General features: G+C 47.2%; 1 protein-coding gene across 1 annotated transcript in view; it reads right to left on the bottom strand.

Moving 5' to 3' along the window:
* Positions 1-2,844: 2,844 nt before the first annotated feature.
* LOC140428444 (phosphoprotein associated with glycosphingolipid-enriched microdomains 1-like) overlaps positions 2,845-27,561 on the bottom strand; it is a 163,638-nt gene continuing 138,921 nt past the window's right edge. Inside the window, exon 8 of the mRNA XM_072514901.1 lies at positions 2,845-8,131. Coding sequence (XP_072371002.1) covers positions 7,649-8,131 — 483 coding nt within the window. The 3' untranslated portion in view covers positions 2,845-7,648. The remainder of the gene's footprint in view (positions 8,132-27,561) is intronic.

Raw genomic sequence — 27,561 nt, 5'->3', positions numbered from 1 at the left:
ACACGTGCAAACAAAGAAAGAACTTGCATTGATATAGTGTCTTTCAAAGGCTCAGGACATCCTACAATGCATTGCCGTCAAATAAGTCCTTTTTTCTATTTATTATTTTGTGGGATGTGGGTGTCAGTGGCTGGACAACATTTTTGTCCATTCATAATTGCCTTGAGAAGGTGAATGCGAGCCTTTTTGACGGCTACAGTACATATAGAAAATACAGCACAGAACAGGCCCTTCGGCCCACGATGTTGTGCCGAACCTTTGTCCTAGATTAATCATAGATTATCATTGAATTTACATTGCAGAAGGAGGCCATTCGGCCCTTTGAGTCTGCACCGGCTCTTGGAAAGAGCCCCCTACCCAAATTCAACACCTCCACCCAACACCAAGGGCAATTTTGGACACTAAGGGCAATTTATCATGGCCAATCCACCTAACCTGCACATCTTTGGACTGTGGGAGGAAACTGGAGCACCCAGAGGAAACCCACGCAAACACGGGGAGGATGTGCAGACTCCGCACAGACAGTGATCCAAGCCGGAATCGAACCTGGGATCCTGGAGCTGTGAAGCAATTGTGCTATCCACAATGCTACCGTGCTGCCCTTAAGAACAAATAAATCTACACTATATCATTTTACCGTAATCCATGTACCTATCCAATAGCCGCCTGAAGGTCCCTAATGTTTCTGACTCAACTACTTCCACAGGCAGTGCATTACATGCCCCCACTACTCTCTGGGTAAAGAACCTACCTCTGATATCCCTCCTATATCTTCCACCTTAAATTTATGTCCCCTCGTAATGGTTTGTTCCACCCGGGGAAAAAGTCTCTGACTGTCTACTCTATCTATTCCCCTGATCATCTTATAAACCTCTAACAAGTCGCCCCTCATCCTTCTCCGTTCTAATGAGAAAAGGCCTAGCACCCTCAACCTTTCCTTGTAAGACCTACTCTCCATTCCAGGCAACATCCTGGTAAATCTCCTTTGCACCTTTTCCAAAGCTTCCACATCCTTCCTAAAATGAGGCGACCAGAACTGTACACAGTAATGTTGTAAGGACACCCACAGTGCTGTTCAGAAGGGAGTTCTAGGATTTTGACCCAGCAACAGTGAAAGGATGCGATTATAGCTCCAAGTCAAGAGGTGGTGGTGGTCCCATGCGTCAACTGTCCTTGTTCTCCTAGCTCGTAAAGGTTGCAGGTCTGAAAGGTGCTGTTGAAGGAGTTGCTACAGGGTATCCTATCAATGGTACACACACTGCTTCTGTCTGCCATAGTGGAGGTAGTGAATATTTAAGGTCGCGAATGAGGTGCTAATCAAGTGACTTCTTTGTCCTGAATGGTTCAACCTTCTTGAATGTTGTTGGAGCTGCACTCATCCTGGCGAGTGGAGAGTCTGCCATCACACTCTTGGCTTGTGCTAGACTGGGACAGGTGTTGGGGAGTCAGGATGCGAGTTACTCGTTACATAATTCCCAGCCGCTGACCTACTCTTGGAGCCACAGCATTTATATGGCTGGTCCAATGTGTCAACCCCTAGCACAAATGTTATTTGAAAAAAATGATTTCATTAGATGTGGGTGTTGCTGGCAAGGCCAGCATTTTTGCCCATCCCCAATTGTTCCTAAAACTGATCTGGAGTCACATGTAGGCCATACCAAGTAAGGATGCCAGATTGCCTTTCGTCATAACACCCTGGGCTAGTCACTGTCAATTCCACCTCCAATTGACCCAGAGTCACAACACAATTGAAATTAGATGTTGGGCGTAATTCAACCAAAACATTTCTAAGGACATGACCCAATGGCCATGCTGTGGCTGTAACGCAGTGCACCGCTGTAAAAAGCTGGGAGATACCGCTACCAAGATCTACCTGGCTTGCTATGTCTTGTGAGAGACAACGCAATCTCGTGAGATGTTGTGATGTAAATCCCATCCATTGTGGGCAGGATCACTTTTTGGCAAATCTGCATATTAGAACAAGACAGCTAGTCTCACTCTATAATGTGCAGATTCCTGAGGTACCCAAGATTTCGGATTCATCCCTTCGCCTCGGAGACCTTGGGTGAGTGCCGTTCAGCACTGGGGAGCAGATGGAACGGCACTAGTGGTTGGCAATGCCAAGGTGAGAGAGAGGTAGAGAGAGAGACAGACTGACAGACCGACAGGGCGAGAGAGACTAACCCTTCTCCTTCAAAGGTCTAATCACTTCTGCCAAGCTCTCGCAGAAATCATCACGCAGGAACGAATCACTGACTGTTGTCAGGCAGAACACTGTCCCTGGCCAACCCACAGGTTGCCAGCAAACCAATCAAACCAACTTCCTCCAAAGCTGGTTCCTAAGATCCACTCGATGTCGAAGCGTCTGGATTCTCCTCTCCAAAATATAAAAACTGGAACACAATGTCCAGTTGCAGCTGGAGTCCCTCCGCTTAAAGGCACGGGCCAAAAACTATAAAAATAAAATGAAAGAAATGGGAACAAATGAAATAACTGGGCTCCTACACTTCCCTAAAGGGTATTAGTGCATCAGATAGGTTTTTAGGACAATCAACAATGGATTCATGGTCACCATTACTGAAACCAGATTTTTAAAAAAATTGAATTGAAATTCCACCAGCTTCCGTGGTGGAATTTGAACCCATGTCCCCAGAACATTAGCCTGGTCCTCTGGATTACAATACCACGACACCGCCATCACCCCACTTATCAGCTCAAACCTGGTCTTGCTACACATGGACACAGAACAGCTTCAGTATCCGAAAGTCATGAATGGTACCGAATATTGGGCAATAGTGTTGGCCTTGCCAGCAGTGCTCACATTCCAGGAAAGGATAAAACAAGAAGATTGCTAACTTTATTTTGTTGTAGATATGCAATTAAAAATGCAATTAAAAAATGTACAGCACCGTAATATCATTTAAACACAGCATAATCCTCTGTATTATTACTTGGGCTACTGTTTGTTGCAGGACCTACCAAAACTAAAACAGGAGTGGGTTTTAACTTTTACCAGGCTTCTTAAACCGCAGCAAGGAGTACCACTGAACAAATTTCCAATTACAAATAAAAAGTAAAATCACCACTGGCACAGATGAGCATAGGCTGCTTTCCCTTTTGAGGGGAAGAGCTGGCTGTTGGTGATTTAACCTGAGGATCACCACACCTCAGGCGAGGGGCAAGCTTGAGATGCATGAATAACCTCCGACAGTACGGGAATTAAACCCGCGCTGTTGCATCACGAACCAGCCGTCCAGCCAACTGAGCTAAACCCGGCCCCGTATCTATAAATACATCGATGTAAAAACACATAGATTTATTTTATTTAAGAGGCAGAGATAATTGGTATTGTAAAGGTCAAAATTTCTTACAAAATATTTTGGACTTGCATTAAAAGAATAAACAGCTGCTGGTTCTTGTACTGTCCTTTTTTTCTTAGTTTCCTCCAGCCTATCAGTGTAGCATTCCTTCCAGACGGTGCATTCCTAGAGATTTCGGTTTAAATTCCTTTAATTTAGACAACCTTTGTCTAGTTTGAGATGTTAATTCAATCTTATTTGGCTTCTCATTTTCAAGTTTGCATTAAAAAAAGCTGATAAAAATGATTTTCCCTAAAAATGTAGAAAAATGTAAATATTTGCAACAACGTTCCAAGTATATATCGAACTGAAACACAGAAATAGCATTTATTATAGAATATTTAGATGTGGTCAGGGGTACATGCATGGACAACAATTGCCTATTTAAAAACTTCAGTCAAGAAATTAAACCATTACAAATACTTCATATACTTTATGAACGCATGAAATGTAGGACAGGGGTAGGCCATTCAGCCCCTCGAGCCTGCTCTACCATTCAATGAGATCATGGCTGATCTGTGGTCTAACTCCATGGGCGGGATTCTCCGACTCCCCGCCGGGTCGGAGAATTGCCGGGGGCTGGCGTGAATCCCGCCCCCGCCGGTTGCTGAATTCTCCCGCACCGGATATTCGGCGGGGGTGGGAATCGCGCCGCACCGGTTGGCGGACCCCCCCCCCGGCGATTCTCCGGCCCGAAGTCCCGCTGCTGGAATGCCTGTCCCACCGGCGAGAATCAAACCACCTCTCTTACCGGCGGGGCAAGGCGGCGTGGGCAGGCTCCGGGGTCCTGGGGGGGGGGGGCGCGGGGCGATCTGGCCACGGGGGGTGCCCCCACGGTGGCCTGGCCCGCGATCGCGGCCCACCGATCCGCGGGCGGGCCTGTGCCGTGGGGGCACTCTTTTCCTTCCGCTTTCGCCATGGTCTCCACTATGGCGGAGGCGGAAGAGACCCCCTCCACTGCGCATGCGCGGGGATGCAGTGAGCGGCCGCTGACGCTCCCGCGCATGCGCCACACGGCAAAGTCATTTCCGCATCAGCTGGCGGGGCACCAAAGGCCTTTCCCGCCAGCTGGCGGGGCGGAAATCAGCCCGGCGCGGGCCTAGCCCCTCAAGGTGAGGGCTCTGCCCCTCAAGATGCGGAGAATTCCGCAAATTTGGGGCGGTGCGATGCCGGACCGATTCGCGCCGTTTTTGGTGCCGGTCGGCGGACATCGCGCTGATTGCTGAGAATCCCGCCCCATATACCTGCTTTTGGCCCATATCATTTAATACCCCTGCTTAACAAAAATTGACTATCTCAGATTTAGAATTAACAACTGATCTAGCATCAATTGCTGTTTGTGGAAGAGAGTTCAAAACCTCTTTCCACCATTTGAGTATAGAGGTGCTTCCGACCATCTCTCCTGAATGGTCTGACCCTAATTTTTTAGAATATGCCCCCCCGGCGCTAGAATCTCCAACCAGTGGAAACTGTTTATCTTTATCTACCCTGTCATTTCCTGTTAATATCTTGAAGGCTTCGATCAAATCACCCCTTAACTCTCAAAATTCTAGTGAAAACAGGCCTAATTTGTATAATCTCTCCTCACAACTTAACCCCCGAAGTCCAAGTATATTTCTTGTAAACCTATGTTGCACTCCCTCCAACACCAAAATCTCCTTCCTAAGTGTGGTGCCCAGATCTGCCCACAGTACACCAAGTGGGGTCTAATCAGGGTTTTGTAAAGCTGCAGCACAACATCTGCATCTTTATACTCCAGTCCTCTGGATATAAAGGCCAGCATTTCATTGGCCTACTTGATTACTTTCTGCACTTGTCTGTGGCATTTTAACTACCTATGCACCTGGCCCCCCACGTGTCCTTGGACATCTACTGAATGTAGCTTCATATAATCTATAAAATACCCTGATTGATCCTTTTTTGGTCCAAAATGGCTAACCTCACACTTGCTTACATTGAAATCCATCTGTCACAGTTTTACCCATTCACCTACTCTATCAATATCCCTTTGAAAGGAGTTCACTTGTCTGATATTTTAAGAGTCCATTTGAATTAGGTAATTTGGACATTCTGAATTTTCCCTCTGTGTACCCGAACAGGCGCCGGAGTGTGGTGACTAGAGGTTTTTCACAGTAACTTCATTGCAGAATTAATGTAAGCCTACTTGTGACAGTAAAGATTCTTCTTCTCATTATTATAAATAATTGATTATTTAAAATAGTGCAGAAGGAATATTATAAGAACACTATCACAAAAAACTAATAATTTGATCCAGGCATTTTAAAAATAATTTCAAAGGCAGCAGGTCAAATAATTTGGACCCAGCAATTACGATAGCCATCTGACTTGAAACAAAGGGTGAATAAATGATTAAAAATCTAAGACAGTCCAACTAATATTGCTATTCTTTCTCCACCATTGTTATTTGACTATCCAAAGTAAATGTTACTGTCGAACTTATTCTAACATAGGCCGCGATGTGATATATCTAATAAATTATGCTTTAATATACTAATCCAATAGAAATGGGCAGATTTATCTTTAAGAAACATTATAATATGAAAATCAAAATAATTTTATAGGAAACAAATATTTCTAAGCAACTTCCAACAAGAGAATATGTCAGTTTGATTTTTCAGTCAATGCAAATATTTTGAGAGTTTAAAAGTGAACTCCAACAGGAAACAAAAGGGCTGGATGAGTAAGTATCAAGTTCTAAACATAACGGCATGAGTTATCGGCCGCATCCCGCTGAAATCGGGATGGGACACAGCCAGTAAATCATGTGAGAGGCCGCTTCCGGGTAGCCCAACGGTTATCACGCCCGTTGAGATCTAGCAAGACATTGAGATCTGGATCCCGCCCACCATAACTCCGACTATCCCCGGCACCCCAACAACCTCCCACACCTGGACTATCTACCGGACCGGCTACTACTCCATCCTCTAACCACCAACTTGACCACCCCCCAGCTCCCCTAGATCCAACCGTACTACCCACCTCCCCCTCCAAATCCACACTAACTCTTGCCACCTGACTACCCTGACAAATTGGACTACCCCTCCTGGCATGACTTGGTTATCCCCTGACCCATCTATCCACTCACCCATCTACCACCCACCCACCTGCCACCCTACTGGCCTGTCATCTCCCCACCTACCCACTTATCTCATCCACATACCGATTCAATTATTTACCAATTTACCCATTCGCTAACCTTACACTGAACCTTTATATTGACCATATGACAACTAGTGCTGTAAAAAGGGAGTGTGTCATGCCTTCCTCCAACTTTACAGCGCTACAATGGTGTATCAGAGGAGGCTGCACTCCGTATTTCTGGTAAGGTTGGGCACAGAACACCTGGGTCAAAGTTCAAGCAGAGCAGTAATCTGACAATGACTGCCCCTCCTCAAAGAACCCGGGCTGGCTGCTTTGACTAAATGTCCTCGATTTGTTTGCTCGTCTTCTAAAAATATGTTCGTCAGACTCCATGTCTCATTGATATGGACATTGATGTCATTCTGACTTGTTGAAAATTGCTTGATGTTGATTCCTGGGTTTATGTGAATGTGCCGTTGTATATTTAGGCCAGAACATTTAGCTGCAGCATGGCCTAAAGTTACCTGATACTAACTTAGGTTTCTAGGATTTTGAAGTGATATCACCCACGATTTAAAAAAATATACTGTGACCTGCACTATGCTTAACCAAAGTCCCATGGTAGAAGACAGGAGTCCATTGACTATTATCCCTATTGATTACCTTGCATCTACACTTGTTTTATGTCAGCTTTTACAATCCGGTGCTGACAAATAAACTGCGCAGGATACTTTGCTGCAAGTTACCATGGGCATAATTGTCACTGAGACCAGCATACATTTCAGCATTATGGTATATGATCCAGAAATTTGGAACCTTGTGTTAATGAGTAAATTACTGATATTTACCACTTCGAGGAGGATTAATTTCTCCTTCAAAAATTAATATTAAACATGTCAATCCAAAAATGACAGTTGCTGATATTAGCGATGATCGCTGAAGATGTATTCCATCTCCATTAATTTAAAGCAGGTGGGTTAATGTTTTCATACATTCCTCTGTTCATTATGTTGCGTGTTCATCCACTAATATTGGCAACTATACTTTGTAGGTTATTTTATGTTCTATATTCCAGCCATTGAATTAAAAAGGTTTGTAACAAGTAAGGCATCAGGGATGGTTCTAAAATAATCACATTGTTGCAGGAGTCATTTAATTTAGATTCCTCCATCCTTGCAAACGCTCAACTAGAGTCCTGTTATGTAGACCTCTTTGCCATCCCCTGACGTTAGCACTTGTGTACGTGTACGGCTCTGCTGCAGCTCACTGATACTTTCATAATAGTTTTCGGTTTGCCTCTCATGAGCAATCTTTTGTACCTTGCCACTCTTAATTGCAAAGTTAATTTTCTTCCATCTTGCATTAATTGCTTCATAACCTGGTTCCGGTTCTTCTTCTTCATCTTCTTCTTCTTTGTCTCCATTCCTGCATTTCATTCCCCAGGTCCTTTCATTAACTGAAGCATATTCTGGGTCATCCCCTGCCAACTGGCTGCCTGAGTGCCACCGTGGACTTTTGATAGACTCATACTCTGATTCTTCTTCATTTAGGTTTCCTGTTGACCAAGAGTGGTAATTTAGGTTGCCGTCTTTTTGGAGTCCTGTAGTTAGAGCTAATGGCATTTCCTTTCTGTGACCTTTTTTTGCCACCTTGGAGTACATTGCTGCAATCTGTAAGAGAATGAGAGAAAATGCATATTAAGTAGAGAAGTGAATGGGCAAAGAGAGAGTCCATGGGAAAAACATAATCAAAAATTAAGATTGGTGAAATATGAAGTTCATATTTCATAAAGGTCTCATACCACAGGAGTTGGCTAAAATTGCTCTCTGATATTTGCCCTGATGTTGGGCTACTTTACTAATGATTAATAATTGCTTAATTGTGTTACATCAGGTCTGGAATGTAGCTCCTGGGAAGCTTGAACCTAATGCCTTAAACATAATGAATTAATGCCTTTTGGATATACTATGAATGACATCATTGTTGTTGTAATCCTGCTTATCAATATCTGTGGCTTAGCCATTATTAAACGCTCAACTGTTAGAAAAACAGAGGAACTGTGCTGCATGTGCGTCAGTCCTTAATGACATAATGATAGTTAAATGAGAAGTTACAGATTTAAGTTTCACCAAAACAATTAAATGGGAGATTTGAATGAATTCTTGATACAGATGGCAGTTATAATGTGGAATAATCAACACTAAACTATAGAAGTCCATTCCCTAAATGTTGTTCAAAATCGATTGTTGCTTGAAAGAGGAATAATAAAGGTAAGGGAAATGGGCATGAGATAAAACCATCAGCAGACTTGCATCATTTTTGAAAAATTCTGTAACACTCTAGAATGTTAGACTGCTGGTTTGTATTGCAGAACAAGACCAGCAGCGCCGGTTCAATTCCCGTACCAGCTTACCTGAACAGGTGCTGGAATGTGACGACTAGTGGCTTTTCACAGTAACTTCATACTTGTGACAATAAAATATTATTATTATTAATTATATTATTTATTAGCTGCGTTTGCTTTTCACTTTTTTTGGTTATTGCACAATATCAGCCGAATACAATAATTTTGAAAGACGACCAGAATTGTCGTTTAGAACAGAGTTTTCCAACTTGTGTGTGTGCTGGACCCCCTGCAAATACTGTCGCACTCTCAAGGACCAGTGTCTTAACTTACAGAGAACATGGTGACAACTACCTATAGTGAACACTTCGTAGAGAGAGTTTAAAAAAAAATTAAACAACATACAACAATGTTAGTAAATTAACATTAGTAAATTAATAATTGCAACAAAAAAAAAAACAATTCTAATGATAGAAATGTGATGATCATCCAAATCCCCTGAGACTTCTTTCTAAACCTCTTGGGTCCAGGGAACTAATTTGAAAAGTTACCCTTGGTGAGGTATTTTTGGACGTTTATCTGACTGACTTAGGTCTTAGAATATCCAGGGACAGCTTGTCCTGAAATTTTGCTTTGGAAGAACTTAACAAGTTTATGCTACAACTGATGCAATGTTTGCTGCATCATGACCTTTTGCAAGCACATTTTTAGATAGCCCATGTTACGGTTTTAAATACTGTCTGAAATAATATCAGCAAGAATGTTAGCATAGCTCGGAGTTGTCGCTGGGGTTTCTCATAATTGATTATAAATCTTAGCCCTCGGATGTTGCTTAGTATCTGAACAATTGTATTCAGTCAATCGACTGCATATAGACATTGGGAAGATATTCCCAATAAGAAGTGTTGTGGCCATGGATATGTTTTCCACAAAAGCCTTGGAGTACCTCATACTTCTTCAATTTCAACCAAATAAACTTCTGGGAGGAGGGTAGTTTGAGAAAAAGACGGAAACATGTTTTTTTAAAAAAATGGATTTTGGAAAACTTTTGAAAATTAGGAGGATCATTTCCAGAGGCAATTCATGAGGAAAGGATAAGGGAAATGAGCACAAGATAACATCATCTCAATTATTAAATTATTAACTTATGCCGGAGTAGATGCAGAACAATCCGGGGGTAATTTCAACATGAATTGGCCCAATAGTTAACCAATGTGAACAGATCAGCCACACATGTTACACACCACCTGAATTTACTTTCCAGCGACAAAGGCAGAGAGCCAGAGGAACAATTATCCTGTTGAGCTTCCATTGTCATCCAGTGGTGGAACCTCAGTGGAAAACTGAGGCCACAGCAATTAATTACTGGGTGAGCAAATTTGGCATCTGCCGAACCCAAAAAGCAATGGTGTATGCAGCAAAGCTGTTTAAGTACTTTGCCACGCTGCAATGTCATGGCTGGAGAGTCCAGTTTTCAAGTGGCAATCTTAATAGTAATCTTTATTAGAGTCACAAGTCAGCTTACATTAACACTGCAATGACGTTACTGTGAAAATCCCCTAAGTCGCCACACTTGCCTGTTCGGGTACACTGAGGGAGAATTCAGAATGCGCAGTTCATCTAACAAGCATGTCTTTCGGGATGGGCAACCAATGCTGGCCTTGCCAACGATGATCGACCCCATAAAATAATCCATTAAAAAAAAACGCTGCCCTTTGCAGCATGACTGGGCATCAGGCATGAAAGTAAACAAAACCTCTCCTCTAAGAGAAAACATTTCTCCTCACTTTGGCCCGAAATGGGCAACTCCTTATTTTGAACAGATTCTCCCACAAGAGGAAATATCCTTCCTCATCCACCCTGGTCCAGACCTCTCAGGATTTTGTATGTTTCAATCAAATTGCCTGTTACTCTTCTAAATTCCATAATAATATTAATCTTTATTATTGTCAAAAGTAGGCTTACATTCACACTGCAAAGAAGTTACTGTGAAAATCCCCGAGTTGCCACATTCCGGCACCTGTTCGGGTACACAGTGAGAATTCAGAATGTCCAATTCACCGAACAAGCATGTCTTTCGGGACTTGTGGGAGGAAACTGGAAGACCTGGAGGAAACCCACGCAGACACGGGGAGAATGGGCAGACTGCACAGTGACCCAAGCGGGAATCGAACCCAGGGCATTGGCGCTGTGAAGCAACAGTGCTAACCACTGTGCTACCGTGCTGTGGATTTGTCTATCCACTGCCCCATTCTCTTGTCTTTTGAAATATTTATCCATTTCCCTGTTTTTGGTTCAGTTTCCAATCAGGGTTTCTATGTATTAAAACTCTGCATTAGAAAACGTGTCCCCAAAACTTCTTCCATTCATTTCATAATCTGAATTTGATGCCCTCTAGTTACAGATTCACCAAGCAGCAGAAATAGTTTCCCCCAATTTACCTTCTCAAAACCCCTCATATTTGAGCAAGTCTATTACACTTCTAGATAAATAATAATTTCAACATGTATTTTTGTTTTTTGAAACGTACCAGCAGTATACCAGTGGATACAAGCCTAGCCTGTCTAACCTTTCCTCAGAAGAGAACCTGCCTGATCCAGATATTAGTCTAGCAAACCTTGAACTGCTTCCAATGCATTTACATCTTTCCTTAAATAGGGAGACCTGTGTTGTATACAGTACTCCAAATGTGGTCTTACTAATTAATGCCTTGTATAATTGAAACATAACTTTCTACTTTTCTATTCAATTCCCCTTAATAAATAATAAACATTCTATTAGCTTTCCTAATTACTTGCTGTACCTGCATAATAGCCTTTTGTGATTCATGCGCGAAAGCACCTAGAGCCCTCTGTATCTCAGAGCTCATCAATCTCTCACCACTAGGATACTATGCTTCTTTTTTATTTTTCCTGCCAAAATGTACAATTTGACACTTTCCCACATTATACTTCAATTGCAATGTCTTTGCCCACTCACTTAACCTATCTCACAAAATCACAGTATTGTTACAGTGCAGAAGGCACCCATTGAGCCCATCATGTCTGTACTAGCTCTCCCAAAGAACATCACGGCTTAGTCCCATTCTCCTGCCTCAATTAAACCTGCCTCCACCACACTTCGAAGCAGCGCATTCCGGACCCAACACTCGTTGCGTGAAAAGGTTTTTGGTCACATTATATTTGTTTCTTCTGCAAATTACTTTAACTCTGTGCCCTCTCCTTCTTGATCCATTTATCAGCAGGAACAGTTTCTCCCTATCTACCATGTCCATCTCTATCAAAATTCCTCTTAATCTTCTCCTCTCCAAGGAGAACAATCCCAACCTCTCTCGTCTATCCTCATAACTCAAGTGTGTCTAAATCCCTCTGTTGTCTCCTTATGGACACTTCACATCTAACTATCCAAACTATCTTTGTGACATCAGCAAATTTCGGAACTTCAATCCCTTCATTGTAAAAGGTTGAGGGGCCAGCACAGATCCCTGTGGTACACCAGACATCTTTACAACCAGATAAAGACCCATTTATACCTACCCTCTTGTTTTCTGTTCGCTAGCTAATCTTCTATCCATGACAATATGTTACCCCTTACACCACAAACTTTTATTTTTCACAATAACCTTTGACGCAACACGTCTGGAAATCTATAACAGAACATCCACCTGTTCCCCTTTATCCACAGCAGCTGTCACTTCTTCAAAGAACTGCAATAAATTGGTTACGCATACTTTCCCTTTCACAAAACCACACTGACTCTTCCTGATTGCCATGAATGTTTCCAAGTGCACCGCCATAATGTTTTTAATAATCGCTTTTTACATTTTTCCTATGTCAGATGTTAAGCCTGTAGTTTCCTGCTTTCTGTCTCCATCCTTTTTTGAATAAAGGAGTTACATTTTCTATTTTCGAGTCTAATGGAACAGTCCCTGAATCTAGGAAATCTTGGCAAATTAAAACCAACACATCAACTCTCCCACTAATCTCTTCTTTTTAAGACCCTCGGATGAAATCCATTAAGGCCTGGGAAACCCGCTAGTCCACAGACCCAATAATTTACTCAGTACCACTTCCCTGATGATTGTAAATTTTCAGATTTCTTCTATCCCTTTCCTTTCCTGATTTACAGCTATTTTTGGGATGGAATGTTTTCCTCGAGAGTGAAGACCATTGCAAAATACCAGTTTAATTCATCTACCGTTTCGTTATTTTTCGCTATTAATTCCCCAGACTCACTTTTGAGGACGACCAATGCTCACGTTTGTCAACTCTCCTTTTTCCAACATCTGCAGAAACTCTAACAATTGTCTTAATATTTCGAGCTAGCTTTCTTTCGTACTCTAATTTTTCCTTCCTTATCAATCTTTTGGTTATTCTTGGTTTCTACTATATTCTGTCTAATCTTCTGACCTGCAATCCATCTTTGTGCAATGATATGCTTTTTCTTCAAGTTTGGTACAATATTTAATTTTTTTCAGTTAACCATGGATGGTGCGTCCTCTGCTTGCAATCTCTATTTCTTGTTGGAATATATCTATTCTGCGTATTCTGAAATTTCCCTTTAAATAATCACCATTGAATCACTGTTAACCTATCCCTTAAAGAAATTTGCCAGTTCACTTTAGCTCGCTCTGCTTTCATGCCCTCTAAATTGCCCTTATTTAAGTTTCAAATACTAAGGCAGCACAGTGGCATAGCGGTTAGCATTATTGCCTCACGGCGCCGAGGTCCCAGGTTCGATCCCGGCTCTGGGTCACTGTCCGTGTGGAGTTGCACATTCTCCCTGTGTTTGCGTGGGTTTCACCCCTAAACCCAAAGATGTGCAGGGTAGGTGGATTGGCCACTCGAAATTGCCCCTTAATTGGAAAAAAAATAATTGGGTACTCTAAATTTATAAAAACAAATACTAGCCTTGGACTCACTTTTCTCTCCCTCAAACTGAATGTTAAATTTGATCATATTATGATCGCTGCTACATAGGGGTGCCTTCACTATGAGGTAATTAATAAATCCTATCTTGTTGCACAACATCATGTCTTGAAAAGGCCTGCTCACTGGTCGGCTCCAGAACATGCCATTCAAAGAAAATTCCTCATCTAGGCTACTGTGTCTACTGTGTGACATTATGTGAAATGTTCAGAATACAATGGGTTAATGTCATATAATTAACCACTAGATAGAGCTAGGTGCAGAACTGTATAAAGCACTGACTCACAGGCTTCTGGGAGAAGGCTGGAGAGGAGCAGAGAGAGAGTGTAGAGTACAGTTATAGATAGAGTGTAGAGACTAGTGTTAGTAGAGTGTAGATTGTAGATTCCTAAATTATTGTTTACTATATGGGTAAGTGGTAGAGCTTTTATAAGTAGTGTAAATAAGTGTTAGCTTTGTTAATGAACTTAGCTTCTGTGGTCTTTGTGAACACTACAACATCCATCCTGAGAAGCAGAATCAAAAAGAACACCACATACTGTTGCAGATTAAATTTCTCAATGATTATTGCCGTTATCTTTTTGATAAGCTCCCATTATTTCTTCCTTTATACCCTGTCTTACCATATGGTTACTGTCCTGTGCACCACCTGCCTTTATCAAACTGTTTCCACATTCTGGTTGCCTGAACTCAGGTCATCCCTCTCTAGTGCGCTGTTACCATAATTAATTAACAAACATAGCTATCCCTCTATCTTTTCCTAGCTTTTTATCCTTCCTAAATATCACCTACCCCATCAATATCATCCTTCAGCCATGTCTCTGTGACGGCTATCAGATTGTATTTATTTATGTACCCTGTGCCAATTTGCAATCCAGAGATTATTACCTCGGGAGGTTCTGCTTTTCAATTTAGTGCTTAGTTCCTCACACTCACAGGACTTCTTTCCGAGATCCATCGACGTTGTTGATAACTGACATGGACCACAATAACCAACTGGATCCCCGGCAGGAAAAACACCAATCTGGTCTCTTGCCTTTTGCTACAGAGAACAGTGTCAAACCTCCTCACTATACTTTCCCCCTTGAAACTAGTAATACAGGATATGGGAAAGGAAGACATATGGGGTCAGAACTGCTGTTGTGGAGATGACAAACACCAACACATGCTGTTGGGGCTGAATGGCCTCTTCCTTTATTGCAATTTCTACGTAATCCTGTCCAGATCAAATTGCTGGTTAAACAGCTAAAGATTTAACATTTGTATTCGGATTACTTTTGCCTGCAGCTTAAAGAAATTCTTTTCCAAGTACAGTTCTTAGTGAATAAAATATATTCACAGAACTGAACAGTAACATGTTGCTGGGGTGCCACAGTTGATAACGTTAATGGGATCAGACTGACTATAAAGCTGTCTGTTTACTTCTCAGTTGTAACAGAGGAATACTTAACACATCCATGCTGAATTCCTCTGGCTCTGCTATTTTAATAGAGGAATTAGCTACTTTCTGCTAAAAGGGTTGATAGCTCCATAAAATCAACAGAAAGAGGAATTTAGCATGTTGCATTTGAACAATAACACCAATGGCAATAATTTCTGCCCTTATGTCACATGGAAGGAAACTCATCCTGTTCTGTAACCAATGTTTCAATCACTTTAATATTCTATGTGACTGTTTTGCCTTCCACGTTATGTTGAACTTAAAGTATTCTGGCCCAGAGTGATTGGAAAACGAATTTGGGGTGCTGTCATGTAACAATCATGATGGTTACAAATCTGGAGCGTTGTCATGCAACAATCATGATGGTTACGAATCTGGGCCGCTGTCATGCAACAATCATGACGGTTCTGAATTTGGGGTGCGGTCATGCAACAATCATGATGGTTACAAATCTGGAGGGCTGTCATGCAACAATCATGATGGTTACGAATCTGGGCTGCTGTCATGCAACAATCATGATGGTTTTCATGATGGTTATGAATCTGGGGTGCTGTCATGTAACAATCATTTTTTTTTTGTAAATATATTTATTAAAGTTTTTTAACACAATTTTTCTCCCTTACAAACAATACCCCCCCCCCCCCCCCCCGCCCCCCGCCTCGTAACAAAAAAAAAAAACGAGAAATCGCACAGAGCAAGATATATACATGGCAAAATGATATATTTACACAGCTTTGTACACTGGCCCTCACCCGTACGTGCCGGTTTCCCCAACCCTTCATGTTATCTCTTGCTCATCCACCCTCCCAGGCAGTCCCCCCCCCCCCCCCCCCCCCCCCCCCCAGGACGTCCCCTCTCTCCCCCCCCCCCCCCCAAGGTTGCTGCTGCTGACCGACCTTCCTCTAATGCTCCGCGAGATAGTCTAGGAACGGTTGCCACCGCCTGTAGAACCCCTGCGCAGACCCTCTCAAGGCGAACTTAATCCTCTCCAACTTTATGAACCCAGCCATATCATTTATCCAGGCCTCCAGGCTGGGGGGCTTCGCCTCCTTCCACATTAGCAAGATCCTTCGCCGGGCTACTAGGGACGCAAAGGCCAGAATGCCGGCCTCTTTCGCCTCCTGCACTCCCGGTTCGTCCACTACTCCAAATATTGCTAGCCCCCAGCTTGGCTTGACCCGGACTTTCACCACCTGAGATATTGCTCCCGCCACTCCTCTCCAGAACCCCTCCAGTGCCAGGCATGACCAAAACATATGGACATGGTTCGCCGGGCTCCCTGAGCACCTTCCACATCGGTCCTCTACCCCAAAGAACCTACTCAACCTCGCCCCCGTCAAGTGCGCTCTGTGGACCACCTTAAATTGTATCAGGCTGAGCCTGGCACACGAGGAGGAGGAATTAACCCTACCTAGGGCATCAGCCCACAGACCTTCCTCGATCTCCTCCCCCAGCTCCTCCTCCCATTTACCCTTCAACTCTTCTACCAGCGCTTCCCCCTCTTCTTCCAACTCCTTGTGTATTTCCAACACCTTGCCCTCCCCGACCCATACACCCGAGATCACCCTATCTTGAACTTCTTGTGCTGGGAGCAACGGGAATTCCCTCACCTGTCGCCTCACAAAAGCCCTCACCTGCATATATCTAAAGGCATTTCCCGGGGGTGTCATGTAACAATCATGATGGTTACGGATCTGTGGTGCTGTCATGTAACAATCATGATGTTTTGATAGCATATGTGGTTTCTATTCAGGTTGTATCTTTTGGACCTTTTCGCCCGTTTTGCAGGGTGGTGGAAAATGCAGGAAAGTGAGAGCTAATGAGTCTCCTTCGGCAGGAATTGTCTTTGCCCTACGAAATGAGGAATGCAACGAGTAAAGGGCAACAGTCAGACCAGGAGGACTCTCGAGGTGCGTCGGGGAGAAGATGGCAGAGAACTATGTGGCGTAATTGCCCGCACAGTGGCCAATGGAGCAGCTGGTGGAGCTTTTAAACAGTCAAATTCCAGCAGCATGGCAAGGAGGCCTCAGAAGACTGAGCTAAGGTGGCAGAGCCAATTCGGGCTACCCTAGAGCAAGTGGTGCAGAGGCTGGAGGCGCAGAATGCAATCGCTCCAGAAGGTGGAGGAGTCAGTGGCTGACCTTGAGGACAGTTTGGCCTCGTTGGAGGCGGAAATAGTGATGATGGCAGAGGGCCAGAAGACACTGCAGGAGAAGGTAAATGACTTGCAAAATCGCTCGAGGAGGCAGAATCTCGGGATCGGGGGGCTGCCTGAGGGGATAGAGGAGACGCTTCTGTTAATTAGCCTACCTGTTAGCAGGGTGACTCGGATGTTCAAGAGGTTGGTAGGGGAGGGGATCTTTGAGCGACTTCCTGAAGTGGTGTGGGCGCACAGGTCGCTGAGGAGGTCACAGGTCGAAAGCTGCCGAGGGCGATCATTTTGAGGCTACATTGCTAATTGGACAAGGAGAAGATTCTACGTTGGGCGAAGGAGACGAGAGAGCCTCCCTGGGATGGTCACATGGTGTGCATTTACCAGGGCTAATGTTTCGAGTCCAGATGACCCTTTGTCAAAGCCTACCAAAGGCTTTAACAAAGGGTCACCTCGACTCGAAACGTTAGCTCTTTTCCCTCTCTGCAGATGCTGCCAGACCTGCAGAGATTGTCCAGCATTTTCTCTTTTGGTTTCAGATTCCAGCATCCACAGTAACTTGCTTTTATTTATTGTGCATTTACCAGGTCTTGGCAGCAGAGCTGGCCAACCGGTGGGCCGGATTCAATAGGGTCAAGGCGGCCCTATTCAGGAACAAAGTGCAGTTCGGAGTGTTGTACCCTGCTTGTTTGTGGGTCACAAATGAGGGTCACGAACATTATTTTGATATGCCAAAGGAGCCAAGTTCCAAAGGGACCATAGACTGGTTGCAACTTGGATGAAACAGATTGGAGGTGCTGTATTCAGGGTGGCAGGGGAACTGTCATGTTTGTGCCGGGTTACTATGTTTGACGTTGTTTATAAATACCTACTGGGGTTAATTAATTGTTTGTGTTAAGGTACAACTGTTGTAACTTCTTATTTCACCTCCCCACCCCCCAGCATTGGGAGAAATGCTTGATGCATATTACCATGTGGAGTTTTTGGTGGGCAACGTTGGGTGGGGTAGTGGGGGATGAAGGAGTACGGGATGAAGGAGTACGGGAGGGCACAGAGGCTGGGTGGGGAAGAGGGCGCCGACCGTGGTCTTGGGCGGGGGTCACCCTGTTAGCAGGTAGGATAGTTAACAGAAGTAAAGTGGGGGATGGCGTGGTGGAGATGGAGGAGGGGGGTGTTTTGGGAGGCTTGGAAGGGGACAGGTTTCTTTGTTTGTGGTGGGGTGTCTGGTGTTTGGGTTGGGAGAAGGGTAGATGGGGGAGGGACGGATTGTTAAGGTGGAAGGAGCAGGTCCGGCGCTGTTGGTTCGGGGGTTGGCCGCCATCACCTTGAGGAGGTTTGGGAGGTGGGCGGAGCGTGGGCCTGGAAGAGCTTGTTAAACAACGGATATGGCTGATCAGGGTGGGAATGGGGCAGGGATGCCTAGAGCCCTCCAACCAGGCTGATCACCTGGAATATTACAGTACTGAATGGGCCGACCAAGAGGTCCTGTGTCTTTTGCACTTAAAGAGCTTAAAGGCAGATGGGCGGGATTCTCTGACCCCCCCGCCGGGTTGGAGAATCCCCAGGGGGCGGCGTGAATCCCGCCCCGCCGCTGTATTCTCCGGCGCCGGTTTTCGGGCGGGGGCGGGGATCACGACGCGCCGGTCGGGGGCCGTTGGCAGCGGCCCCCCCCCGGCAATTCTCAGGGCCCCAATGGGCTGATCGGCCGTCGGTTTCTGGCCAGTCACGCCGGCGTGGATTGGACATCGTCACACACTGGCTGGTAGGCCGGCTGGTGCGGTCCTCGGGGTGGCGCAGGGGAATACAGCCCCGGGGGGGGGGGGGGCCCACAGTGGCCTGGCCCATGAGCGGGGCACACCGATCTGCCGGCGGGCCTGTGCCATGGGGGCACTCCTTCCTTCCGCGCCAGGCACTGTAGGGCTCCGCCATGGCCAGCACGGAGAAGACACTCCCCTGCACATGCGCTAGAATACGCCGGCCGGTCTGTGCATGCGCGGAACCACACCGGCGGTTCTGCGCATGCCCTAACACGCGCCGGCCCATCGGCGCTGGTTGGCGCGGTGCCAACCCCTCCGGCACCGCCCTAGCCCCCGGAAGTGCGGAGGATTCTGCAACTTCCGGTGGCTCGACGCCGGAGTGGTTCGTGCCGCTTTTTATGCCAGCGTTGTCAAGTCCAGTTTCTTCTCTTAATAAAAGTCCAAACCTGATCAGGACAAATTAGATTAACAAACCGCCGCCACTGTACAACACTGGAAACTAAGTGTCCTTCAGTTCAAGTCCAGTTTCTTCTCTTTAATAAAAGTCCAAACCTGATCTGGCGACTCAAAGTAGTAATGATGCTCTTCGAACGTTACCCAAAGCTTCGCAGGATACAGCATTGCAAACCTCACCTTTTTAAAGAGGGCCGCCTTTACCTCGATAAACCCCGCACGCCTCTTGGCCAGCTCCGCTCCCAGGTCCTGGTTTATGCACACCTCACAGTTCTCCCACCTGCTGCTCAGCTCCGTCTTGGCCCACCGCAGCACACGTTCCTTGTCTGAAAGCCGGTGGAAGCGAACCACCAGGGCCCTCGGTCGGTCGCCCGCCTTGGGCTGCCTTGCGGGGGCTCTGTGCTCCCCATCCAGCTCCAGGGGTCGAGCAAAGGCCCCCGGCCCCATCAACGCCTCCAGCTTACTCGATGCGTATGCTCCCCCGTCCGATCCCTCACTGCCTTCGGGAAGGCCAACGATCTTTAGGTTCTGTCTTCTGGCTCAGTTTCCCAGCTCCTCAAGCTGCTCCTGCATCCTCTTTTGGCGGGATTTCAGTTCCTCCACCTCGTGCTCCAGCACCGTTATCGTGTCTTCCTGGCTGGAAAGCTTCGACTCATCCTCCTTGATTGCCTTCTCCTGGACCGCCTGTCACTCATCGGGTCCAGCGTGTCTCTTTTCAATTCGGCGAAGCAGTTCTTAAAAAAACTCCATCTGCTGCTCCCTTGGCCAGTGAGCCTCCGCTGTCTGGTCCCTGCCGTCCGCCATGCTTCGCCGCCCGGTCTGGGGTCCCCGCTGCTCCTGCTTCGATCCAAGCCGCTTCACTTGACCACTTCTGGTTCAGCCATCCATACCCCGGGGGGGAAAACCTCTTTCCTGTTGTTTCCTCCACCGATTCAGGTCGCAAAGTTCCGAAAAATCCAGTCGAAAAAGGTCCGTTAGCCCATCACCGGCGGGAGCGATTGGACCTGCGACCTACTGTAGCGCACAAAGACTCCGTGAGACGAATAGAGTGAAGTCGATGAGGCTTTATTAAGCGTGTCTGTTCCCCCGCAGCTCGATAGTAAACTGGCCTGCGGGGGAAGACTCCGGCTTCTTATACTCCGCCTTCAGGGCGGAGCTTGAGGTCAACGGCCAACCAGGACCCGGGATCTGTTAGCCAATGACATTAGGGCTTCCAGTCCCACATGACCCCCAATACATACTACCACATTCACCCCTTGTCAAAAATGAACCCGGCGGGGTGATGCTTCGTATGGTGGTAAGGGTTTACAGGGCTGGTCCTGGGAGGACAAAACATTCACATGGCAATACAGTATTGGACAATTTTGTCCTGTTGCAACTATTTACAGAGGGTATAGGAAGAAAAGCAAAATGTTCTTGTGAACAGTCCATATTTGTTTTACATCGACGCCACGAGTCGGTCGGGCGGTCTGGTCGTCCATGTCGATCGCCTCGTCCCCGGCGGTGGTGGTGGTGCTTGTACCAGTGTTGTCGCCTCCAGGAGCCGTACGGTTTCAGCTCGGGCTTGATTCTTGGTCGGTGCTGAGGGGAGGGGAACCGATCCTCCTGGGAAGGGGGCGGTCGCGGGGTGCGGCGGTGGCAGGAAGGGGGGGGGGGTTGGGTTGATGGTGTCGGGGGGGTGTGCGTGTTGCCGGCGGGCACCAGATCCCGCAGGGAGACCGTGTCCTGTCGGCCGTCGGGGTACTCCACGTAGGCGTACTGGGGGTTCGCGTGGAGGAGGTGAACCCTTTCGACCAACGGGTCCGCCTTATGTGCCCGCACATGCTTTCGGAGCAGGATGGGTCCTGGGGCCGCCAGCCAGGTCGGCAGCGACGTTCCAGAGGAGGACCTCCGTGTCGGGGTGTATAAAGCTTTCCGTGCTCCCGGAGTCGACTAGGCATGGCGTCTCGTGGCCGTTTATTAGGACTGTTGTCGTCGTCGTCTGGAGTGTCCGGGGCCGAGCTTGATCGAGCGTAATTGAAGCGAGCCGTGGGGGAAGACTCCGGCTTCTTATACTCCGCCTTCAGGGCGGAGCTTGAGGTTAACGGCCAACCAGGACCCGGGATCTGTTAGCCAATGACATTAGGGCTTCCAGTCCCACATGACCCCCAATACATACTACCACACCTACTTCATCCTCCACTCTAAAGAAGTTGATAATGTGGTGGCGGTTTGTTAATTTAACCTGTACTGTACTGCTCCATTCAAGAAGGTACTTAGCCTTGGCAGAGAATACGGTTGGAGGGCGCATTGTTTCGGGAGTTTGCATGGGGGGGGGGGGGGGGGGGGGGGTAGGGAGGGGGGCCCTGCAGTCAGTATCTTTCGGCGGGAGAGCAGGGCCTCTGTTCTGGGGGACTGGCTCTGGGCTGGTTAAGGGCTATGTAAATGTCCTTTAGGGAATTGCTGTTTACTCACTAAGGAATGCAATCAGGTTAATGGGTCTTTTCTGTATGGGGGGGGGGGGGGGGGGGGCGGGGGGGCGGAAAGAGTGCCCGAGTGGTTGGGTGGTAGTCGGACAGGCGCCAAGGGTAGGGGTCAGCGAGGCTGGCGTAGGTCAGGGGGCACTACGGAGCTTAGGAGGAGGGGCGAGCTAGGGCCAAGCAGATTGCTGACCTGGGAGTTCAGGCTTTTGGTGCTGGGGAAGTCTGGGGGCGGGGGGGGGGGGGGGGGGGGCTGCTGTGAGATAGGGTAGGGGAGGCACAAGTGGGCCAGTGGTGGGGACCAGGGATACCCCAGAGGGGGAAGTCGCTTGTCGAATTTCAGGGAGAAGTCTAGGATACCGGCAGCAACAGCATCCGGGGGGGGGAGGACGTTTTGTGAGATCTTGGCAGAAGCATCATAGCCTTATAAGGACTTTGAAATAAGTTCAAAAATTAAACAGGAAGTCCAATGTACTACTACTTGAACACTTTTTACATCTGGCTTGTGCTGTATCGGAGTTATCCTGCACAGTGTGTTAAAATCAAGTTCCTGCAAAGAGTCTCAGATTGCTTGCTTCAGTGCTTTCATTCAATTAGAATCTTGACTCCATAGATATCCTGCTACTTATGTGGCAGCACGAAAGCAGTAGTATAACTATATCCTAATAGTGGGAAATTTGCAAAGTTCACAGTTTTCCCATGTGGAGAGAGCAAGTCAGAGGTAGGGTTGTATCATTAAAACCAAAACTTTGTTACCCGCACTTGGAACTAGTGAAATTCTATTGCACAATTCAGCTTTGGAAAATTCATTTTAAAAATTCCAGTGACATCATTATTCACATCAAACCAAATTATAGGTACATACCTTTCCATACGTTGTTATTGGAAAAAGTTATAGCAGGTTTGCATTGTACTTTGTATGGGTTTATGGAGTGTTATTGTGCAGGAAGCATGTAAAGGAATTGAGATTGATTAGAAAAACAAAACTTGGGCTGAATTTAACGGGGAGTGGGGGTGGGTGGATGCGATTGCTTGCTCCGCATGTTACAAAAGTCAGTTTCAAACCCGGCAACTAAAAAAAAAGGCCATCCCTATGGTTAACACCACTAGTAACACATTGCATGTATTACGGTACTGCCACTGTATTACAGGTACCACAGTAAATCCCAGCCTGCTGGCTCCTCCCAGCAGGCGGTGTATAAAAGTGTATGCTCTCCTGCCTTGCTCCCATTCTGGTTCCAGCTGCAGGAGGCACAACATCTTGTACAATAAAGCCTCGATTGTTTCACCATTCCCGTCTCGTGGTAATTGAAGGTACATCAATTTATTGCATAAGATTTTAAAAGATTGACTTCCTAATCAAGCCTGATCGCCTGGAGCTGAGCCCTCACGCAGCCAACGCCACGTCCGCCTTCGAGCACTGGCTAGCCTGCTTTGAAGGATACCTCAGAGCAGCCACTGAAGAACTCTCGGACCCACAGAAGCTCCAAGTCCTCTACTCACGGGTGAGCCATCAAATTTTTCCCCTCTTCCGGGATGTGCCCACCTACACAGAAGCGATGACGCGATTAAAGGGTAAGTACATCAAGTCGGTGAATCAAGTGTAGGCCAGGCATCTCCTGGCCACGAGACGGCAACTCCCGGGGGAAACTCTGGATGATTTCTTGCGGGCTCGACAGATTCTCAGTAGGATGTGTGACTGCCAGGCAGTTTCGGCAGTCCAACACACCGAACTACTAATCAGAGACGCTTTATGTCACGGGCGTTAAATATGCATACGTTCGCCAGTGGCTATTGGAAAGGGGTACCTTCGATCTTGCAGAGACTGAGCAGCTTGCCAATTCCCTGGAAGTGGCCTCCCATAATCTGGAGGCCTACACCTATGACCGCGCGGCACCCTCGTGGGCATCGTGGGCCCCACCAGCTGCCGACTCGAGTACACCGCAAGCCTGCGCCATGCGGCAGCCAGCCAACTTTGGAGGGCCCAAAATGTTATTTTTGCGGCCAGAGCAAACATCCCAGGCAGCGCTGCCCGGTGCGGAGCGCGACCTGCGTAGGGTGCGGGAAGAAGGGCCACTTCGTTTCCGTTTGCCAGGCCTGTTCGGTCGGCGTGGTTTCCAGGACCGGCATTGCTACACCCCCCCCCCCCGTGATCCAGGAGCGCTGCCATCTTCTCCACCACAATCCACGTGCAGCCCGTGGGTGCCGCCATCTTTGACGCCGCCCACCATGTGCGTCCCATGGGCGCCGCCATCTCCAGCGCCATTTTGGAACGCGCCTCAGGACCCCTGCTTGTTGGGCCGTTCGCTGCCCGCTGATACCTCCGCCACCGCTGATCAGCCTGGGACCTCCCAACATCTTCCGCAGCTCGCCTCCATCACCCTTGTCCAGTCTCGGCCCCGCAACCTCGCGACCGCTACGACGACGGTAAAGATCAACGGGCACGAGACGACCTGCCTCTTTGACTCCGGGAGCACTGAGAGTTTCATCCACCCCGCTACGGTAAGGCGCTGCTCCCTCCCGGTATTCCCCGTCACCCAGAAAATCTCCCTGTCCTCTGGATCTCATTCCGTGGAAATCCGGGTACTGCGTCGCGACCCTCACTGTTCACGGTGTAGAGTATAGTGACTTCAGGCCCTACGCCCTCCCCCATCTCTGCGCAGCCCTGTTACTAGGTCTTGATTTTCAATGCCACCTCCAAAGCCTTACTTTGAAATTCGGCAGACCCCTGCCCCCCCCCTCACCGTCTGCGATCTCACGACCCTTAAGGTCGATTCATCTTCACTATTTGCAAACCTCACCCCGGACTGCAAGCCCGTCGCCTCTAGGGGCAGACGGTACAGTGCGCAGGACAGGGCCTTTATCAAGTCCGAAGTCCAACGGCTTCTGCGGGAGGGGCTCATTGAGGCCAGTAACAGTTCCTGGAGAGCTCAAGTGGTGCTAGTGAAGACTGGGGAGAAGCACAGGATGGTCACTGACTACAGTCAGACCATCAACCGGTACACGCAGTGTACCCCCTCCCACGCATATCTGACATGGTCAATCAGATTGCGCAGTATCGAGTCTTCTCCACAATAGACTTGAAGTCCGCCTACCACCAGCTCCCCATCCGCCCGGAGGACAGCCAATACACTGCGTTTGAAGCAGATGGCCGCCTCTATCATTTCCTTAGAGTTCCCTTCGGCGTCACCAATGGTGTCTCGGTCTTCCAGCGAGAAATGGACAGAATGGTTGACCAGTACAGACTGCGGGCCACCTTCCCATAGCTAGATAACGTCAACATCTGCGGCCACGATCAGCAGGATCACGACGCAAATCTCCAAAAATTCCCCAATACCGCCAAACTCCTTAACCTCACCAACAATAAGGAAAAATGCGTGTTCTGCACCAACCGCTTAGCCATCCTTGGCTACGTAGTGGAAAATGGAGTCAGAGGGCCCGAACCCGACCACGTGTGGTCCAGCAGAGGGCAGTAGAGCGGAGCTGCTGATTGGTGTTACAAGGGAAATTTGCATACCTCCATCGTGGTTCGGAGGAGGAGGAGGAGGAGGAGCAGTCTCTGTCAGGGAGAGAACCTGAGAACATCTAAGACACTCAGAAGGTAAGAAGGTAAGTAAGTGATTTTTACTCATTTTTACTTTTATAGCTTTTTCAAATTGTGTGTGTCGGGGGAAACAGAAAAGCTGTGACCTGAGTGGCTGGTTGGGAATCTACACTAAATTTAAAAAAATTAAGCATTGGTAACTAATTAAACATAATTACTTAATTATAATTTAGAGGGGTATCTAAGCCAGAGATCGGAGAGTACTATATTTAGCTTTCGCATTTATATTAGAAATCTAGTGCTAGGAGACAGATAGTTAACAGTAACTTTAAAAAAATATATATATTAAAACATTTTTTAAAAAAACTTTTAATTTTAATTAATTGACGCTATGTCAGTTAGAGGGGTGCAGTTCTCTGACTGTGAGATGTGGCAGGTCCGGGAGGCTTCCAGCGTCCCGGATGGCTTCATCTGCAGAAAGTGCACCCAACTGGAGCTCCTCACAGACCGCATGGTTCGGTTGGAGCAGCAATTGGATGCACTTAGGAGCATGCAGGTGGCGGAAAGCGTCATAGATCGCAGTTATGTAAATGTGGTCACACCCAAGGTGCAGGCAGAGAAATGGGTGACCACCAGAAAGGGCAGGCAGTTAGTGCAGGAATCCCCTGTGGTTGTCCCCCTCTCGAACAGGTATACCCCTTTGGATACTGTCGGAGGGGATAGCCTATCAGGGGAAAACAGCAGCAGCCAGAGCAGTGGCACCACGGCTGGCTCTGATGTTCAGAAGGGAGGGTCAAAGCGCAGAAGAGCAATAGTAATAGGGGACTCTATAGTCAGGGGCACAGATAGGCGCTTCTGTGGACGTGAAAGAGACTCCAGGATGGTATGTTGCCTCCCTGGTGCCAGGGTCCAGGATGTCTCCGAACGGGTAGAGGGCATCCTGAAGGGGGAGGGCAAACAGGCAGAGGTCGTTGTACATATTGGTACTAACGACATAGGCAGGAAGGGGCATGAGGTCCTGCAGCAGGGGTTCAGGGAGCTAGGCAGAAAGTTAAAAGACAGGACCTCTAGGGTTGTAATCTCAGGATTACTCCCTGTGCCACGTGCCAGTGAGGCTAGAAATAGGAAGATAGAGCAGCTAAACACGTGGCTAAACAGCTGGTGTAGGAGGGAGGGTTTCCGTTATCTGGACCACTGGGAGCTCTTCCGGGGCAGGTGTGACCTATATAAGGACGGGTTGCATCTAAACTGGAGAGGCATAAATATCCTGGCCACGAGGTTTGCTAGTGTCACACGGGAGGGTTTAAACTAATATGGCAGGGGGGTGGGCACGGGAGCAATAGGTCAGAAGGTGAGAGCATTGAGGGAGAACTAGGGAATAGGGACAGTGGGGCTCTGAGGCAGAGCAGACAGGGAGAAGTTGCTGAACACAGCGGGTCTGGTGGCCTGAAGTGCATATGTTTTAATGCAAGAAGTATTACGGGTAAGGCAGATGAACTTAGAGCTTGGATTAGTACTTGGAACTATGATGTTGTTGCCATTACAGAGACCTGGTTGAGGGAAGGGCAGGATTGGCAGCTAAACGTTCCAGGATTTCGATGTTTCAGGCGGGATAGAGGGGGATGTAAAAGGGGTGTCGGAGTTACGCTACTGGTTAAGGAGAATATCACAGCTGTACTGCGGGAGGACACCTCAGAGGGCAGTGAGGCTATATGGGTAGAGATCAGGAATAAGAAGGGTGCAGTCACAATGTTGGGGGTTTACTACAGGCCTCCCAACAGCCAGCGGGAGATAGAGGAGCAGATAGGTAGACATATTTTGGAAAAGAGTAAAAACAACAGGGTTGTGGTGACGGGAGACTTCAACTTCCCCAATATTGACTGGGACTCACTTAGAGCCAGGGGCTTAGACGGGGCGGAGTTTGTAAGGAGCATCCAGGAGGGCTTCTTAAAACAATATGTGGACAGTCCAACTAGGGAAGGGGCGGTACTGGACCTGGTATTGGGGAATGAGCCCGGCCAG

Source organism: Scyliorhinus torazame, chromosome 8, assembly GCF_047496885.1.
Source record: "Scyliorhinus torazame isolate Kashiwa2021f chromosome 8, sScyTor2.1, whole genome shotgun sequence".
Lineage (NCBI taxonomy): Eukaryota > Metazoa > Chordata > Chondrichthyes > Carcharhiniformes > Scyliorhinidae > Scyliorhinus > Scyliorhinus torazame.
This window is presented reverse-complemented; position numbering and strand designations above follow the sequence as displayed.